We start from the raw sequence: 20,000 nt of genomic DNA on the forward strand, positions 1-20,000 counted from the left end.
CGGCTCAGATTTCAAATAAGAAATTGTGAAATATAACATTCCAGTATAAAGGCCTTTCTTTCAGTCATGTTTTCTGTGAAACAGGTGTGTGTGTGTAATGTACAGTAAGTGCAAAAGCCAGATCTGTGTCTTGTGATGAGTGTTGTAAACATACTTCACAATATTTGACTCAGCAAGAACCCAACTATCTTGGCATATCATACATGGACTAACACAGAAAACCACAAACATTTGTTAGAATTCTTGATAGCAGTAAGCATCACGACAGACATATATATAAAATCACACTAACCACAGTCATATTTACAATGGATTTGGGTGGGATGCTCATTGGATGGTCATACATATTTGATGGGCTGAATGACCTCTTTCCTCTGTACAGATTCTATGATTCTAAGCTCTGAATCTTGAGGAAAACACAGTACATACAGCATAAAACAAAACCACACAGATGCAAAAAAGATAGAATTCACTGAAAGTTGTAAACTAATTTAATGTTCAATTGCATTCTCTTTAAACTTACATTCAATGTTAAAAGACAAATATTGATTTACCTGATTTTACACTCAATGATCTTGAGGAGTAAAAGAAGTGACATTCAGGATTTTCTAAAGATGTAAAGTTCGCTAAATGTATGAAAAGTCTTTGTTGATTAATTTAACACCAGTGACACAACATTTCTCTATTGACAAAATACAGCATTACAATTTATGTTCAGGAAGTAAGAAGATTAAATCGGTCTTTGGCAGCAACACAAAATAAGTAATAACCAATTAGCAGATCATTTTGCATCCTGTTCAAAATCCTAAATGCAGAAAAGCATTGTTTGAGGTACAAACGTGGCCGCAGATTCTTCAGTACCCATTGTGTATGAAAGGTGTCTTTGGCAGGCCAAAAAGTGCCATTTCTGAACAAGTAGAATGATATGTACAAACTACTGTTGTACATGATTGTACTATTAGGTGAAGTATGAGAAAAAGTCAAATTTTGTCTATAACATGACCAAAATTGGTATCTCTTTCCACTGAAGTTTAACAATAGCAGACATCACAATAAGACAGCATTCCTAATTATTAAGTGTGAACTAGTTATTTAACTTTAAGAAGACACAAGAGGACATAACTCTGTATTTGCTTTTACTTGAATTTAAACTTCCAGGTAAGATTTTGCTTGCTTCAAATGGTTATTGGAAGCAGAGACTTGATATCAACAATGCTTATTAGATCAAAAATGTCATTGACTGATGCTATTTCAATGAGCAAACCATGTTCTTAGCTGCTCTATCCTCCTGAGTGCTCAGCATCTGGAAGATTTTGCATCCAATTTTATTTGAGTCTGAACTGAGAATAATACTTGATACTTGTCATGAAATTCATGTACATCAGAAAGTTGGCAACATATGAGCCTTCCTAATATCCAGATCTATAAACAAAGTCTCGTGAACCTTGTGGATGGTGTTGTGAATTTGAGGTGTGAGGGGGAGGAGTATTGGAAAAACAAGTGGGAGGAGCATTTGGAAAGCAAGTAGTGTGCCTCATGTTAGATTCTGACCAGCCTGTGCTCATTGGCTGAAGTGGAAGGGAGGAAGGAGGTGGCGGCGGCGGCGGTGGTGGTGGTGGAGTTAAGAAATGATGCATATCATTTGGCATTGGAGTCCAAAATGGAGGAGTAAAAGGCCATGACATTAATGGATTGGACATCACAGGTTGTGAACGCAACATATTGATAGATGGATGAAATCCTGGAGGTCTAAATGGTGACCTCTGGTTAAATGATGTTCCAAAGTTTTCTGGTGGCTGAGGACTTTCAAATCTGGTTGAAGATTGATGACGGAATTCATGACCAGGACTGCACTTAAATCCTCTCCCACAAACTGAATGAACTTGTTTTTGTTGTTGTGCTTGTCCATCTTCCTTTCCACCTAAAGGGATGTTAGTCAACATTATTTTTACACATAAGTCAATTATAGCAACATGGTTTTGTTAACACTGAACCAAAGGATATTGTTAAAAAAGTTAACAGCGAGTAGTGGCATGGTAAAATGCAAAACTTTTTCTGTTCTATATGTACACATATGACATCCTAATTTACTGCCTGATGAGCCACTGGCAACCCAATCAAAAAATGTAATTTGTTTAATCAATTCTTAAGGCTCAGGCAGTAGCAAAGTACATGCAGTAATAGTTTGGATGTGTGTTTTTCGAGCAGGACAAAAGTGAGCAAAGTTCAGAGACAGAAGTTGGCCAACTTTGTGATGAAAAAGATATAGGCTGCCAGACAGACAACCATCTCAGGCATTCAATTAACACTTTTTAATGCATTAAATTAAGGTTAAGGTTCAAGAATCAGACACTGGCACCATGAAGTACCAGAGTATTAAATGACAGTCATGTAGACTCACCATATTTTTATTTAAATGTTGGTTAGATTACAATTGTTGGGGGTGAGATTTGGAGATTGCCGTCCCTGTTTGCAGAATAGGTGAAAGTCCAATTAGGCGAGCCAACCTTGCACAGTGGCATGGTGGTATGATGGCTTGGGAGCAATGAAGTTCTTCGATAAAGGGACTAAAGTGTATTTTTAGATTCAAATGCACATTACCACATTCTTCCTTCCACAAATATAAGATAATTCAAAATACTGTTTAGGGTGTCTCAACTCACACTTTGTCCTGTCCCCTGTGCTCGTAGACCTACAGTGGCTCACTGTCAACATCTTGATTTTAAAACACTCATCCCTCTGTTCAAACACATTCCCTAGAACCCTACCTTTAACAGTGTAAGTCCTGCCCTGGTTTGTCTTACCAAAATGCAAAACCTCGCATTTATTTGAATTATACTTCAACCATCACTTTTTTGGCCTATTGGCCTATTTGATCAAGATCTCTTTGTACTCATGGATAACCTTCTTCACTGTCCACTATACCACCAATTTTGGTGTCATCCATGAATGGACACACTCCCATGGTCTTACAAAATTACACTGTAAATGATCGCCACAAAATCGACGCAGTAGCTGCTGCCTCACAGTGCCAAGAACCTGGATTTGATTCCAACCTTTGGTGGCTGCGTGGAGTTTGCATGTTCACCCCGGGTCTGCATGTGTTTCCACCAGATGCCCCTGTTTCCTCCCAAAGTCCAAAAATGTGTGGATTAGCAATTTTAAATGCAGGATTACAGGGTTAGGGTGGGTGCCTGGGACTGGATGGGATGCTTTTGGATGTTTGGTGCAGATTTGATGGGTCAAATGGCCTCTTTTCGCACTACAGAGATTGTATGATTCTATGAAACTGGTAACTAACATCATTAGAGACCATGCACTTGAAAATTATTTTATTCTCTGTAGATCCAATGCTAAAATTAAGGTGACACTTCTGGAGGAATACTTCTTGCATGGAAAGTAAATTATTCTTCTTTGCTCCCCCTTTCCTGTTTGAAAGGTTTCAAACTGAGGACCAATTTTCAAGGCCCCAATTGGGGAAGGATGAAATGCAAATGGCTGATATTTCTCATTGGCCGTAAAATGCTCTTAGAAATTGCTTAGCTGCAAGATATAGTGATTGTATTACTGCAACAAAACTGATTATTTTACAGTTGGGCAACATTCAGTTTCCACACAAATAGCTGTAAACAACGTATCTTCTTGAGGAAAGGTGTTTATTTTGTAGCAAGGGATACTTATAACTTGACCAATGAATTGCAAGGGATCGTTAAAATTTTTGACAGTAATCTACCAGTAAGACTATCTAAACTGACTCACCAGATCGAGTATTTTTATCTCCATGATTTTGTTGCTTCTTTTTCTTCTTTTGCTTTGCTTCCCTTTCTTTTTCATCATCACTGAAATCCAGAGCCTATTAGAAACAATAATCATTTGGTTTATGATTAATTTTTACATTTCATGGTTTCCTGTCACACTTAGAAATGCAGTAATCAACCACACATGGCTTCTAAATGAGACATCTGTGTGGTCTTAAAAATCCCTTAATCTCATTTTAATGAAATTATTACCGCACTTGAACACAAAGTTTAAGAACATTATAGCATATTGAGGATCAGTGGCATAGACAAAATCTTTAAACGATGTGTACTATATTATATTTCCTATTTGAAGCTTAAATCTGTTGCAGTACTATCACAACTGGAACTTAATTTAGAATCTATTAATATGTACATCTGAAAAACAAATTCATCGGCCTCAACAACAACCGTAAAAAGAATTAAACTGTAGAGGAGTACAGTTGAACTAGAAATTAAATTTTACAGTGCAATATGTCAGGGCAATTTATTTTAGGTTACATCTAAGTAGTTGGACTAATTCCACCCCAACATCAACAAGCTTTAGCATATCAGCAAAATTATAGGTTTATACAGAACACCTGTACATTATGCAGATAGTATGAATAGAGTCTATAGTGTTCAGGTCCATGAGTTCATAGAATCACAGGTTCCCTACAATGTGGAAAGATGCCATTTGGCCCATCAAGTCTGCACCAACACTCTGAATAACATCCTACCCAAACCCAACCCCCTACCCTATTCCTGTAAGCCCACATTTTTACCATGAGTACATACCTAGCTTATACAATCCCTGACGCTACGAGCAATTTAGCAAGGCCGATCCACCTAAACTCTACATCTTTGGACTGTGGGAGGAAACTGGAGCACCTGGGGGAAACCCACACCAGCACAGGGAGAACATGCAAACTCCATACAGACAATCACCCAAGTCCCTGGCACCTTGGGGCAACAACGCTAACCACTGAGCCACTGTCCTCCACTAATTTACTGCAGCTATCCAGTAAGTAGCCTACCAACGCTAAGCAGTAAGGTCTCAGGTTTGACCTACAGTCTTCACTTAGTTAATTGTTTTCAGTATAGTCACCAATAAGGATGTTGTAATTTACCTCAATATCCTGAAATATAATAAAATAAAACTGATCAATGTTCAGAGCAATCTTAATTTTGATGCTCCCAAGGGGAATGCAAGTGCACAAAAAGGCAGCCCATATTTGAAGGTCTTATGAGGAAAGGCTGAGGGTCTTGAGGGTTTTCGTTAGAGAGAAGAAGGTTAAGAGGTGACTTGATAGAGACATACAAGATGATGAGAGGATTAGATAGGGTGGACAGTGGGAGCCTTTTTCCTCGGATGGTGATGGCTAGCACGAGGGGACATAGCTTTAAATTGAGGGGTGATAGATATAGGATAGATGTCAGAGGTAGGTTCTTTACTCAGAGAGTAGTAAGGGCGTGGAATGCCCTGCCTGCAAAAATAGCAGACTCACCCACTTTAAGGGCATTTAAATGGTCATTGGATAAACATATGGATGATAATGGAATAGTTTAGGTTAGATGGGCTTCAGATTGGTTTCACAGGTCGGCGCAACATCGAGGGCCGAAGGGCCTGTACTGCGCTGTAATGTTCTATGTTCTATGTTCTAAGACTGAAATATCTGTAGACAGTCACAATCAGGATTAATTCAGTAATGGCCACATCAATGTAACCTGGAGGACTCCCACACCCACTATCCAGCAAAAATGGGACTGAAGAAAGGTCAATAATCACCTTTCAAAACTATCTACTGCATTACTATCAGAGTTCAAAGTATTATTTAAGTGAATACCAAGTAAGTAGGAGTTTTCATTAAAGAGATGTTGGATGCTCAAATATTTTAACCAGCATTTGACTGTCAGTTAAATACGTCACGAGTACTTTGGGCAGAAAGACATCCTCCATTTCTTTTGAATTCAATTAGCTGTTCCAGCTCTCCATTTTCCACCAATCTAGATGGTTTATTTTAATTATCACTGGAAGAGATTGCCACAGCCAGATAGCACCAATCAGTATCCCTTGCAAACACAAATTTAAAATACAGTTAATATCAATATAGAATTGCTGGAACATGCATTAGATTACTGACAGTTGCTAATGTAATTTCCCAAAATTAATAAGTGCTTTCACCAATCATTCAAATCAATTCTGTGCAACTCCTGTTCTAATATGGATGCTTCCAGATCGTTACACTACCTAATGTATAAAGAAAAACAGTACAACTCCTCTCTGGCATAACTGGACTGCGGCATTGTTTTAACTTAGTTATGTATTTTCTATGTGTAGTAAATGACGGAAATCTGTATTGTCATCCTTAGATGAGACAATAAACCAAGGGCCCATCTGCCGAAGCTCAGATGGTGGTTAACAATTCCACAGCACTGTTCAAAGTTCTTCTGCTGTCCTAACCAGCACTTTTCCTTTAAATCAACAGAGAAAATCTTGGGGAATGCAAGTGCACAAAAAGGCAGCCCATATTCAATTACAAAATGGATAGGGTGGATAGCAAGAAGCTTTTTCCCAAAGTGGGGGACTCAATTACTAGGGGTCACGATTTCAAGGTGAGAGGGGAAAAGTTTAAGGGAGATATGCGTGGAAAGTTCTTTACGCAGAGGGTGGTGGGTGTCTGGAATGCGTTGCCAGCGGAGGTGGTAGAGGCGGGCATGATAGCATCATTTAAGATGTATCTAGACAGATACATGAATGGGCAGGGAGCAGAGGGATACAGATCCTTGGAAAATAGGCGACAGGTTTAGATAGAGGATCTGGATCGGCACAGGCTTGGAAGGCCGAAGGGCCTTTTCCTGTGCTGTAATTTTCTTTGTTCTTCGCTCTTTAACCAGAGCTTTATAAATGCTCAGCATTATTTGCTTATTTTTGCGCTCAATTTTGATACCTATGAGCGTCCCTCATTAAAAGTTTTTTTTTCCCCACCTGAAAGCCACAATCTCCCCAAAAATATCCAAATGGACATTACAACCCAGGCTTCCACACTGTTGGGCAAACTCAGTAAGCCTTTAAAATGGCAGTGTCAAGATTCCAGGATTTTCATATCCAATCCTAGCACCGTAAATTTTCACTAGCATGGGATAAAGTTGCAAATTTGCACCCTGGACACCCAACCTGACTAGTTTCATTGTATGAAATGCTTTTCATAACCATTCCACAACTTCTGTGGAGTCCAAACAGCTCCTCAAGGACTCATGGCTTATAGCCCCTCAGAGGAAGCATAAACCAGTGTTGAAATGGGGACATTTTTAAACGTATATTTAAAATACCATACTCAGTCCTTGCTCCCCATCCCATACCATCTTGCAATTAGCCATATAATAGCAACGGTAAGTCTCAAAATGCTCATTAAAACAGTCATTTGGAACCTGTTTGCCCACTAACCCCTACTCAGTCGCTAATTTTGTCAGCACCCCATATGCAACACCACCCCCACCCCTACCACAAGAGTCATTAAACACTCCTTAGACGATTGTCCCTTTTTTTTGACTTAATGTCAGTCATTCTATCCAACTGACTTCTTTCCCGATCAGGTGCTTTCAAGAACGTGTTATAAATCCCTGCTATCATCATCTATCATCATGTGGCAACATGAACCGCATCCAGGTAGAGACACTCAAAAACGCAACTCACTTTCGTCTTAGGACTAAATGGAAAGTTTAAATAACAACACAGTATGCTTAATATTTTTCTGGGCCTTTGGAAACTCTACACTATCCACTTTTAAGACACGTCTTCAAGTGTAAACATCTCAGATCATTGTCCCAGTAAACCAATCTGCATCCCCTTTCATCTTCAACAAGCTGCCAGGCTTGCTGTCAGGAAGACCTCAGTACAAGTCACAGTCTTAATTTTACCTTAAATCAAAGGCACAATCTCAAACATAACAATCCCATAAATCTCAATTTTAAGAAGAATACAAAACAAAAACCATCAGACAGGCAAAGGTAAAAACCATACACTCATTCACTATACATAGTACTGCCAGATGCTGTGGACCAAGTGCAGGTAAATGGGATTAGTGTAGTTTGGTGTTTGTTGGTCGGCTTAGACGTGGTGGGCCAAAGGTTCTGTTACAATGCTGTATGACCCTGTGACTCTATGCTTAAATCACCATTTTTTCTTTAGTCCCAGCTTTCTAGATTATTTACATCATACACAGTAGTACTGTTTAGATTAGTTCTGAGATCTCGTGAAAACATGGAAAATGGAAACAAATCAAAAAGGTGAGGGCAAGTGAGTATAATTCAAAAGAATATTTCTTAAGCTAAAAGCCTTTACAGATGAGTAGTGTGCAGTTTATCAGTTAATTGTTTTCTTTGGTAACTGCAGCAGAAAATCTCTGCACATGATCTGAAAAGAATGTTAATTCCAAAGGCTTTAATGCAATGCTGCAAAGATAAATTTCACAAAATAAGGAAATGATTTCCAATCTACATGGAAATATCAGCTCAATCGCAATGTATTTCATTTTACATATTTTATATATTTTATCAAAATGTTTGTGACTGCAATGGATACAGGTCATTGAGAAGCAAATATGCTTGAATTATAAACAAACTTGGGACAAAAGCAAAATATCCTTCTCTCAAGCTTCACTGAGATTTAGTTTTAAAACAGATGAGATTGGATTCGTTTTAGACAAAAATGGCCAAGCCAAGTGAAAGCCAAGCAAAAAGTGAAGCGTCTAAAGGACTAAAGTTTCAGTGTATGCAACAGCATTCATTCTGACCATATGTGGAGCATAGTGCTAACAGTACAAGGTTCCAGTAAATTAGAACCATTATGAATTTGATTTGGTTTCTAAACTGGTTTTATAAAGTATACTTGCAAACACCTAGGTGTTATAAAATCATATGGAAAAGGTCAACCAAAAAGCAAGTTGTTCAGTAATTTATTTGAATCTCAAATTTTATGGAGAAGATGAGACCTGCAATAAGAATGCAACATAACTTTAGCTCCCAAAAAATATCAGTGGCCTCAAACTTCTTTACAAGCAAATCTTGAACAACTTAAATAGCAGTATCCGTGGAGTTATAACTGGCTTGTAACAATTTGCTTCCTTAGTAAAAGTAACTCTAGCTGGTGCCTTGATGTTGAAAGTATTGATCCATTGAGGGCAGAGGCTCATTCTTTTCCTGCACTAGCTCGATGTGTTGATGCTGAATAGGGATCTTTGCTGAGCTACTGACTTGAGGCAGGTGCTATTTTGCACATTAATCCATTTCACGGAGATTCAAAGTCTATGAAGACCCCAGCGGAGACAAAGGCACCCCTGGAGGTGTGAACAGCTCCATCCTCATCAAAAGAAAGGATTGATCATTCAGGAATTAATGGCTCAGAGATGTAAAAGAAATCACCTAGGCTATGAAACAATGACCAAAATGAAGCCTTTCAATACTTGAGTTATTGCTCTTATACTTTGGAATATATACTTTTAAAGGAAGCAAAGAAATCATGTGATAAAATCTATTTGTGTGGTTGTTGGATCTTAGATCTGGACAGTGACACATGCTGGAGTGAGGATCTCTCTAGAATACACCAGCCAAACTTTGAACCCTGCCTTGCCCAGCTCTGAAGAAATCGTAGCAGACTGGAAACACTAACTCTGTTTCTCTCTACACAAATGCTGAAAGATCTGTGAGGTTTCTTTCTTTTAATGTAAGACTTTCAGCATGTGTAATAGTTAGCTTTTACATGTTTGCCACCTCTCTTCCAGGTATGCTCACCTTGAAAGATGTTTTGCTTCTGTCTATATTTCTGTTTTAATTGCAAGTTCTAAGAGTCATATTGGACAAGAAGCATTAACCCTGTGTTTCCCTTTCCCATTGATGTGGCCGGACTTGCTGACGTGCTCCAGCTCTTTGTTTCATTAAAAAGAGCATGTCTACATCCTTACAACAGACAGAGTCTCTACTGAAAGCCACTGGAGTTTTAGAATAATGTATTTCAGGAGAAAAGAAAAACACAAGCCATGACTTTAAACCAAAACAGAATGCTGGACAAACTCAACTGGTCTAGCAGCATCTATAGAAAGAGAAACAGTTAACGTTTTGAGTCTAGTGAACCTTTGACAGAACTGAAAGCAATTGAGAAAGGGTGGTATTCATGCTGCTGTCGGTGTGTGGGATCAGGGAAAGGAGTGAATAGAATACATGGAGATCATGGTGATTAGACCTGGACAGCATGGGCTCAGGTTGCACAGGAGGTCAGCATCTCTGTTCAGTGACAACGCATCAATCCAGTGCAGAAAAAGAATGAATTACTTCCTGCACTCCACAAGGGTAATTGCCACCATTTTCTCTGCACAACCCTATACACATTGCATCATCACTGAGACTTTCTGATGCTGCATAGCCACATCACATTGGTATGCCCACCTCACCATCACATCTATGATATGCACGAAGGGCCCACATCTACCTTGCACACAATCTTCTAAAGCCTCCTGGGCACTGACTGAGGAGATCTCAGTACCCACAGAGATGTTTATGCACATCAAGTGGTCATACACACATTCCCATCACTCAACCTTTCTCTTATTTTCAATGCAGAATAAACTGGAGCTTAGGGCCACAACTGGCGGAGGCCTTCTTCATTTCATGCCCTTACTGTATTCAAGGAAGATGAAGAAGTCCAGTGGTGACTGAGGTCTAAGTCCAGCTCTCCACAATACAGAGATAATAACAGAAGTCTTATTATTGGGATATTATTGGCTGCTCCTCTCAGAATTGCAGTCACTTTTCACATTACTCCACATAAAGGTTTGCACATCACAACAACTAGTACTCCCTTTTCTCTTCCACAAATACAAGTAGTCAACAAGCACTGAAACAGTGCAGCTGCCCAACATAAACACCCCGAAAGATGAAGACAACAGTGGCCTCAGAGGAGATACCAGCACAGCATTCGCCTGCACTCTCCACCATGACAGAGGCCATCACCACTGACAGACTGTTGCCTCCTTAGCTAAAGTAAATTCAGGAACACAATCTGGTGAGCACATCACTAACATTTGTCTGCAGCCAACAGAGAAAGAAACACCCGAGATCTCTGATTTCCAGAACTACCAGAGACCACTACTGCTGAGCTCCATACAGAAGTTATGCCCCTGTACTCGGTTATGTTTAACCTGCAGTAACGGTTTTGGGAATATGAGGCAGGGGTACCAGAGGTTCTTATCAGTCTAGAGCAAAAGATGGAGGAATGTGTACATCTTGTCATTATTCTTGAGGCTTTGGCATGTGAAAGTTTGGCATTTTCATGGAAACCCAGGTCTAGACCCATGCTGAACCAGACATAGAATCACAGAATCCCTACACCGTGGAAGCAGGCCACTTGGCCCATCGAGTCACACTGTCCGTCCAAAGACCATCCCACCTAGATCCAAACCCCCCTCCCTATCCTATTGCTGTAACCCTGCAATTTCCATGGCTGCAACACCAGAACGAATAAGCCAATATCACTATGTATATTCACATGATCTATTTGTTTTGAGACAATAGGTGTCACTGAAGACATCCTATTGCTGTTTACATCTCTAATGTTAGAGATGGTCTTTACTCAATGCATGAGCTATACAGAACTGACTCATACAAGTTAGGTGCTATAGCTCCCATACCAAACAAGTAAATTTCTCCTTCTAAGCGGTATCTTTGGTATCTGAACAAGTCATTTCTGATACACAGAGCTGAGGAAAGGTTAGAATTGATCTACATCAACGTCAGTCATTCGGACATTTCAAGTTTGGAATAGTGAGAAAATTAGAAATGAAAATCTAACTTTCGAAGTCAGTTCAGGAATTACTGATCTGTAAAACCAAGCAGGCCTGTGTCAAATGTCAAAGTTGTACATTTTGATGACAGAGATAATAGGAAATTAAATCTCATTGTGGAAATTAATTCAAATGGCTCGATTAATTCACATCACATATTAAAAACAAGTATGTAAACTTCCTCAGTTGTCAAGCTTATCCTATATTGACGTGGCATCATTTCTGGATAACCATCATCCCACGTGGTCCTCTCCACCCATCCACCTGTCACAATTTCCTGGACATGTTAAAAAGAGAAAGCAATTAAATTACTTTGATTCAAAAAGTAGACCAAACATAGTCCAGGAGCCGATCATAACTGGGAGATTATGATACTAATACACATTGATTTCTATATATAACTCTGATTTGAGATTTTCAAAAATTCATTAATTCTATTTGAATGTTCACAAGCATACATACTTATGACTTAAATTGGTAAATTGTTGCAGCGGTTGAAAACTCAGCATCTAACCTGGTTCCATGTTTCCATAAATTATACTCCTGTCTCTTGGTCTTCACTAATCCCTGCAACTCAAATACTTTAATTTGTTGAATTCCAACATTATTTTCAATGTGTCAGACAAATAGTGTTGAAATCCACCATTTCCTAAAACAAGTATGTCAATATCAAGGTGACAGTGGTATTGGGTTTCTTGAAAACGTTAAGGTAGATAAATCTCCAGGGCCTGCTGGGGTCTATCCAAGGACACTCAGGGAGACAAGAAGGGAAATTGCTGGGGCATTGATAGATAGCTTTAGTCACAAGGGAGGTGTCAGAAGACTGGTCAATGTTGTTCCTTTGTTTCAGAAGAGCAACCAAGATAATCCAGGAAATCATAGGACAGTGAGCCTGACATCAGTGGTAGGCTAATTATTGGAGAAAATTCTAAGGGACAGGATTTACTCACATTTGGAAAAGAATGAACTTATTACGGGTAGTCAGCAGGGCTTTGTATAGGGGAGGTCTTGTCTCACAAATTTGATTGAGTTTTTTTGAGGAAGTGGCAAAGTCAATTGAGGGTAGGGCAGTGGATATTGTCTACGTGGAATTTACTAAATCATTTGACAATGTCCCTCATGGTTGGCTGGTCCAAAAGATTCAGTCACGTGGGCTACATGGTGAGTCGGTAAATTGAATACAAAATTGGCTAGGTCAAAGAAGACAGAGGCTAGTTACAGAGGGATATTTTTCTGATCGGAGGTCTGTGACCAGTTGTGTATTTCCTTCTGTAAGGATCAGTGCTGGGATCTCTGGTTGTAATATGGATCTAAATTATTTGGATAAGGATAAGTAAGTTTGCAGATGACACAAAAATTGATGGAGTTGTGGATAGTGAGGAAGTTTGTCAAGGCATACAGCAGAATGTAGATCAGTTGGAAAGTTAGGCAGAGAAATGGCTGATGGGAGTTTAATCCAGACAAGTATGAGGTGGTGCATTTTGTGAGGTCAAATGCAAGAGGAAAATATACAGTAAATGGCATAACCCTTAGGAGAATTGATATACAAAGGGATCTTGGGGTTCAAGTCCATGCCCCCCAAAAGTGGCAACACAAGTGGAAAAGTTGGTAAAGAAGGTCTTGCCTTCATCAGTCAGAGCACCGAGTATAAAAGTTGGTGAGTCATGTTGCAGCCGTATCAAACAGCCACATTCGGCGTATTGTATGCAGTTCTGGTCGCCACACTACAGGAAAGGTGTGGAAGTTTCAGAGAGGGTACAAAAGGATGGAGGATGTTGCCTGGATTACAGTGTACTAGCTATACGGAGAAATTGGACAAAATTGGATTGTTTCACTAGTGTCAGGGGCTGAGGGGCGAGCTGATAGAGATATATCAAAATTATGAAACTTATGGATAGGGTGGATAATCAGAGACTTTTTCCCAGGGTGGAATGTCAAACACAAGGGAATGTAGGTTTAACGTGAGAGGGGGAAAGTTTAAAGGAGATGTGCCAGGCAAGTGTTTTTTTTTACACAAAGGGTGTTAGATGCTTGGAATGTGCTGCCAAGGGAGGTGGTAGAAGCAGACATGATAGCAACATTTCAGAGGCATTTAGACAGACACACAAACAGGCAGGGAATAGAGGGATTCAGACCATGTGCAGGCAGATGGGATTAGTTTAGAATGGATTCATAGTTGATGCAGACAGGGTGGGCGGCATGGTGGCTCAGTGGTTAGCACTGCTGCCTCACAGCGCCAGGACCCGAGTTCAGTTACCACCCTCGGGCAACTGTCTGTGTGGAGCTTGCACGTTCTCCCAGTGTCTGTGTGGGGTTCCTCCAGGTGCTCCGGTTTCGTCCCACAGTCCAAAGATGTGCAGGCTAGGTGGATTGACCATGCTAAATTCCCCATAGTGTTCAGGGATGTGTAGATTAGGTGGGTTATAAGGGGATGGGTCTGGGTGGGATGCTCCAAGGGTCGGTGTGGACTTGTGCCAACGAGCTGTTTCCACACTGCAGGGATTCTATGATCTATGATACTTACAACTTGTTCTTCTGAGTGTTATTTTCCTAAAACCTGTAAATATAACTTCACCTGGAGTGAAGATGGCTACTGGTTTGGGAACCGGTGGTGCATGGTCAGACCACATGGAAGCCCTTATAGAAAGACTGTAATGTCCGTCATTTTAGCTTTATTTTTTATTTTCCTAACTTATACTATGTACATCTATAGTGTAGTGTAAACTTTTTCTTTATTTCCTCTATTTTTAGTACCTAAGATTTGTACCGAGGTAATGTTATGTGTTGGCGACATTGTACACGTTTCACCGTACTCCTTAACTTCTGTAACTTGAGTACGCGTGACAATAAACCTAATTCTAAATTGTCTACTGAATCCGTTCCTTAATTTTGGTCATGTTCAACCATGTATTCTTCTTTTAGGTACTTGGACAAATAGCTGATGTAAATATTTTTTCATGTAAGAGGTCTGAATTTGTATTGATTAAGCTATGAATGAAAGCTATTAGATTAATGAGACACTAACTTTTCTGGTCTCCATAAATCTAGAAATCACAAGGTGATCTCAAAATAAATTATTTTGTGTTTGAAAAGTATGGCTGCTGTTTAATACTTGTGGAACAAAATGCACACAGTTCTTTTTTTCTTGTCTTCTGGGTGGCACTGTGGCACAATGGTTAGCATTGCTGCCTTACAGCACCAGGCACCTAGGTTTGATTCCAGCCTTGGGTGACTGTCTGCGTAGTGTCTGTGTGGGTTTCCTCCTAGTGCTTCGGTTTCCTCCCACAGTTCAAAGGGGTGCAAGTGGACTGGCAAAGGTAAATGTGGTGGTATGGGTATAGGGTAGGGTCTGGGTCAGGAAGGGATCCTCTTCAGAGGGTTGGTGCAGACTCAATGGGCCAAATGACATCTTTCTGTACTGTAGGGATTCTAAAATAATCTCTCTGCCTCACCAATTGTGTATACAGTCAAACTTGGATTTATTTTAGCCAAGAACTAAACTATATTAATGAATGAAAAATACGATGTATCATTTAATATTTAACTTGCTTGTCCAGGGAGAGCTAGTAGAGGCATTGTACTGATTCACCAAGTAGATAGGCATGGATGTTGATGAATATAATGGTTAGGTGTCATTGACATATGTAGAAGTTTTCAGGAGAGAAAAAGGTGTTATTTGCAACTGAATAAACAAGAGAAGTTTGGCACACTATCAGCCAATCAATGTGCAATGTAAATGCATTAGGAAGAACAGTTACTATTAACAGCTGACACAAAGTGCCATTTTTAAATGGGTAGTTTTTTAAACATCACAACAAGCATTTCAGGTATCATATCTGGAATTAAAATTACTTGGAATGATAATGGGATGAAAAAATAAAGGTCAAAACATAGAATGAATTAAACAAAAATAATTAAGTTGGCAGGGTAATGGGAAACTAAATTTACTGCAGACCGGCCGAAAAGTAATACAGAAGTTAAAAGTCACCAACTCCATGCACATCACTAAAATGGTCATGCACGGATAGAGTTTAAAAAAACCTAGAAGTCAAAGGAAAATCCAAGGTTTAACAAATAATAGATCCTCAACTAATAAAGTAGTCGTTTGGTAGTATAGAACGAGCAATTTGATGGCTCCTCTCTTAGGGCAATGCCCTGACCAATCAGAACCAACCTGCCTGATCTGAAATCTTAACAATTCCTGACAGTAAACTGTCAATCAGGATTATTAGTGCATACTCCCAATCAACCCTTCTACTTACGACAGTCTACTTGCTAACCAAATTAGCACACTCCTCTCAGAGTAAACATGTTGGTTTTACACTTTATTGCTATTCTTTTGAACTGTCCTGATGAGTGCAAGGTGGAAAACCTTGATAAAAATGTCTCTTTCTTCAGCAATTACTAGCAAATTCAGTCAGATATTAAACAACATAGCCAAACTGTAGACCATGTATCAGAGTATTCAAATCTTGTTATCCAGGTAGATCAAATCTTGACTACTGCATTCTGCTCTTGTAGCCAAAAACATAAGACTCATGAACTGTGCTGGAACCAGTAATTTTGTGAACTGCATAATGGGTAAAGTAGGGGGAAGGGACTATATAAAGGAATGATACAGAATGTCATAGTGAAGAGATGAAGTGAAAGAGGAAATTAGTAATACCGAAAACAAATGTCAGAGAATGGCAGGAAAGGACAGATGCTGAAATCTGAGCAGGTACCAGATACCTTTACCAACATCTTTGCTAGATATCCAACTTGGCCAGCAACCCCAACACCTCAGACCATGCTCCACTGGCAGCAATTACCTGCATCCTCTAGCCACAGAGGCTGGCATCAGCAAAGCTTCAGGGACTTGCTTTTAATGCAGTTCAGCACTTCAATACTGTTCTTTGGAGCTCATTGACACCTTATGTTTCAATGCTGCTGCCAGGGCACTGTGTGTGCCGAAATAGGGACCTATCTCATGCACTGGAACAGGGTGAATTTCAAGTCTTTTTGCTTGCTTGCTTTCTTTCTCAGCACTCAGACATTCTGTGCCTACTTCAATATTCACATCTCTGCTTACCTCTTCATGCACAGATAGCATGTCATGCTTGGCAGCAAGGAACTCAGAAGGTGGTGAGGTATTCCGAGTGGGGATGGAGGAATCACAGAATAAAACCGAAAGAACTGCGGATGCTGTAAATCAGGAACAAAAACAAAGTTGCTGGAAAAGCTCAGCAGGTCTGGCAGCATCTGTGAAGGAAAAAACAGAGTTAACGTTTTGGGTCCAGTGACCCTTCCTCAGAACTGATGGTGGCTGGGAAAATGTCAGTTTATATGCAGAAAATAGGGAGGTGGGTGGGGTAGGGAGTAAACGATAGGATAGAGCCCAAAGAGAGAGAAAGACAGTTGGACAGACGAAGGAGTTGCTAACGATCAGGCTGGGAGAGTGAATGGTTGTTAATGGGGACTGTAAGTGACTAGCAACAGTGGGTGTGTAATCCCAACTCCGTTGTCGACAGGGCCCTCAACCAGGTCTGATCCATCTCCCACACTTCCGCCCTCATCCCTTCTCTACCCTCCCGCAACAGCGATAGGGTTCCCCTTATCCTTACCTACCATCCCACCAGCAGCCACATCCAGAAGATCATCAGACGCCATTTCCACCACCTCCAGCGAGATGCCACCACAAGACACATATTCCCGTCCCCTCCCTTGTCCGCCTTCCGCAGGGACTGTTCCCTCCGGGACACCCTGGTCCACACTTCCTTCACCCCCAACACCACCCCAAAGCCCTATGGCACCTTCCCCTGTAACCGGGGAAGGTGCAACACCTGCCCATTTACCTCCTCCCACCTCAGTATCCAAGGTCCCAAACATACCTTCCAGGTGAAGCACATTTCACCTACACTTCCCAGAATCTAGTCTACTGTATTCGCTGCTCACAATGTGGTCTCCTCTACATTGCGGAAATGAAGCGTAGACTTGGCGACCGCTTCGCAGAACATCTATGTTCTGCTCAGAAAAAAGACCCTGAACTACCTGTTGCCTGCCACTTTAACGCACCACCCTGTTCCCTGGCCAACATCTCTGTCTCTGGCTTGCTGCAGTATTCCAGCGAAGCCCAATGCAAGCTGGAAGAACAACACCTCATTTTCCACTTAGGGATCCTACAGCGCTCCGGACTCAATATGGAGTTCAATAATTTTAGGGCCTAAACTCTCCCATGTCCCTCCCCCTACCCCACACACCAGGCCTTATTACCACATAGCCTGCAATTACACATCCCCTGTTGTTAGGCACTAACAGTCTCCATTTAACAACCATTCACACTCCCAGCCTGATAGTTAGCAACTCCTTTGTCTGTCCAACTGTCTTTCTCTCTCTTTGGGCTCTATCCTATTATTTATACCCTACCCCACCCACCTCCCTATTTTCTAACTATAAACTGACGTTTTCCCAGCCACCATCAGTTCTGAGGAAGGGTCACTGGACCCGAAATGTTAACTCTGTTTTCTCCTCCACAGATGCTGCCAGACCTGCTGAGCTTTTCCAGCAACTTTGTTTGTATAGGAATCATAGAAGTCAGGAATGGTTAGCTGTTCAGGAAAGGGTGGGGTGGGGGGTGGTATGAGTGAGAGCCATGGAAGAAAGATGATATTTATAATATTGTGAGTGGAAGACTATCAGCTTTGGTGGGAGGTGAATGCAAAGGGAGCACAAGGCCGCAGACAAAAGGTGTTGGCACCTACACTTGCAGAGTACAGAAGGTCATTAGCCTTCTTGCGGCATTGTTGTGCATTCCTCTTGACAATGGACACTATACTGTATACTTGGCTGCACTAGACAAGGGTGGCATAGTATACAGCAAATCTTAAGCATGGCACCTGTAACAAGAAAAGTCCTAGAATCGGTGGATAATTTTCTGGTGAGCACAAAATAGCATGAGAATGGCATTATGGAGCATACTTAGTGAAATGAGCAACAGAAAATTGAGAGAATTAACTCGCTACAGGTCATGGGGGGAAACCCTCCATGTCGTTCTCTGAAACTGATACTTACCTACCATAGAATTGATTTAGGCACAAATAAGGAATAGTAGGGCAAATAAGTCATGAGTTGTCTGCAGGCCCCTCAGAAGTAACCATAATGTAGGACAAAGCATACAAGAAGAAATACTATACTTATGATGAAGAGACAGCAACTATCAGATGTGACTTTAATAGTAGCAGCGTGGATGGGGAGTTCATAGAATGCTTTTGTCGCAGTTTCTTACAGCAGCTCATTTCTGGAACCAAGCAGTGAGCAGATTATTTTGGACTTGGCACTGTATAATGTGACAGGATTAATTGGTGACCTCAGAATAAAAGGCACACAGCTAGCAGCAACCACAATTGCCATCACAAATGACTGAATTTTTCATTCAGTTTGAAAGGGAGAAAACTGGATCTAAAACTGGTATGTATGCATGATAGTACGCTATCTGAAGTGAAGTGACATACTAGGTTAGATCCAGTGGCAAACATGTATGAGCTCTTACAGCATACTCTGAAGCATATTCCTATTATGATGAAAAATTCTAAAGGGAAAATCCACCATCCATGGTTAACTAAAGTGGTTAGGAAGAACATCAAAACATAAGGGGGAAAAAAACTTAAATGTGAAATGATACAGAGGTCAGATAATTGATCAGTATATAAAGAGCAGCAGGAGAATGACCAAAAGGTTAATCAAGAGGAAGAATTCACAGTATCAGAAAACGTTAACTAAACGTAAAAATGGAGCATGGTGCAATTGCACTCACTAGTAAGTGGTATTAAATAAATTGCTGGAGCTGTGGGCTGTCAAGTTCTTGAATCCAAATAGACTTCATTCTAGAAGTCTTAAAGAGGTGGCTAATGAGGTAGCAGATGCAATAGTGTTGATTCTCCAACACTTCCTAAAATCATAAAGGATCCATCAAACTGTAAAAAAGGGAGGGAACGAGGCAGAAATAATAAAAAACAGAAACCAGCCAGTCAGCAAGACGATAAGATATAGGGACAGAAGTAGATCATTTGGCCCATCAAGTCTGCTTGCCATCCAATTAGATCATGATTGATGTGTTAATCTTCAACTCCACTTTCCTGCTATTTCCCCATAATCCTTGATTCCTTTATTGATTAAAAATGTATCTCAGCCTTGGATATACTTATCAACCCAGGCTCAGGTTGCAAAAGTGCAAGAAGTTAGGACAGTAGAAAAATGTAACCAAGGTTACCTGTTATCAGAAATGCAACAGCACACATTAGAATGCATCATAAATTCATAGGTTTTACCACATGACACACATTTTAAATTAAAATCTCAATTAGCTGTTTGGTCAGACTGTAAAAGTAAAAGAATAAAATACACAGAG

The 20,000-nt window shown here is 40.4% G+C and overlaps 1 protein-coding gene across 2 annotated transcripts in view; it reads right to left on the reverse strand.

The window, feature by feature from the left end:
* Nucleotides 1–473: 473 nt before the first annotated feature.
* naf1 (nuclear assembly factor 1 homolog (S. cerevisiae)) overlaps nucleotides 474–20,000 on the reverse strand; it is a 243,195-nt gene continuing 223,668 nt past the window's right edge. For both annotated transcript variants that reach the window (XM_048620095.1, XM_048620159.1), the window contains exons 8-9: nucleotides 3,760–3,853; nucleotides 474–1,921 (exon numbers count right to left, since the gene is read on the reverse strand). In XM_048620095.1, the coding sequence (XP_048476052.1) occupies nucleotides 1,410–1,921; nucleotides 3,760–3,853 (606 nt within the window). In that variant the 3' untranslated portion in view covers nucleotides 474–1,409. The remainder of the gene's footprint in view (nucleotides 1,922–3,759; nucleotides 3,854–20,000) is intronic.

This window comes from Rhincodon typus, chromosome 1 (assembly GCF_021869965.1).
Source record: "Rhincodon typus isolate 14 chromosome 1, sRhiTyp1.1, whole genome shotgun sequence".
Taxonomy (NCBI): Eukaryota; Metazoa; Chordata; class Chondrichthyes; order Orectolobiformes; family Rhincodontidae; genus Rhincodon; species Rhincodon typus.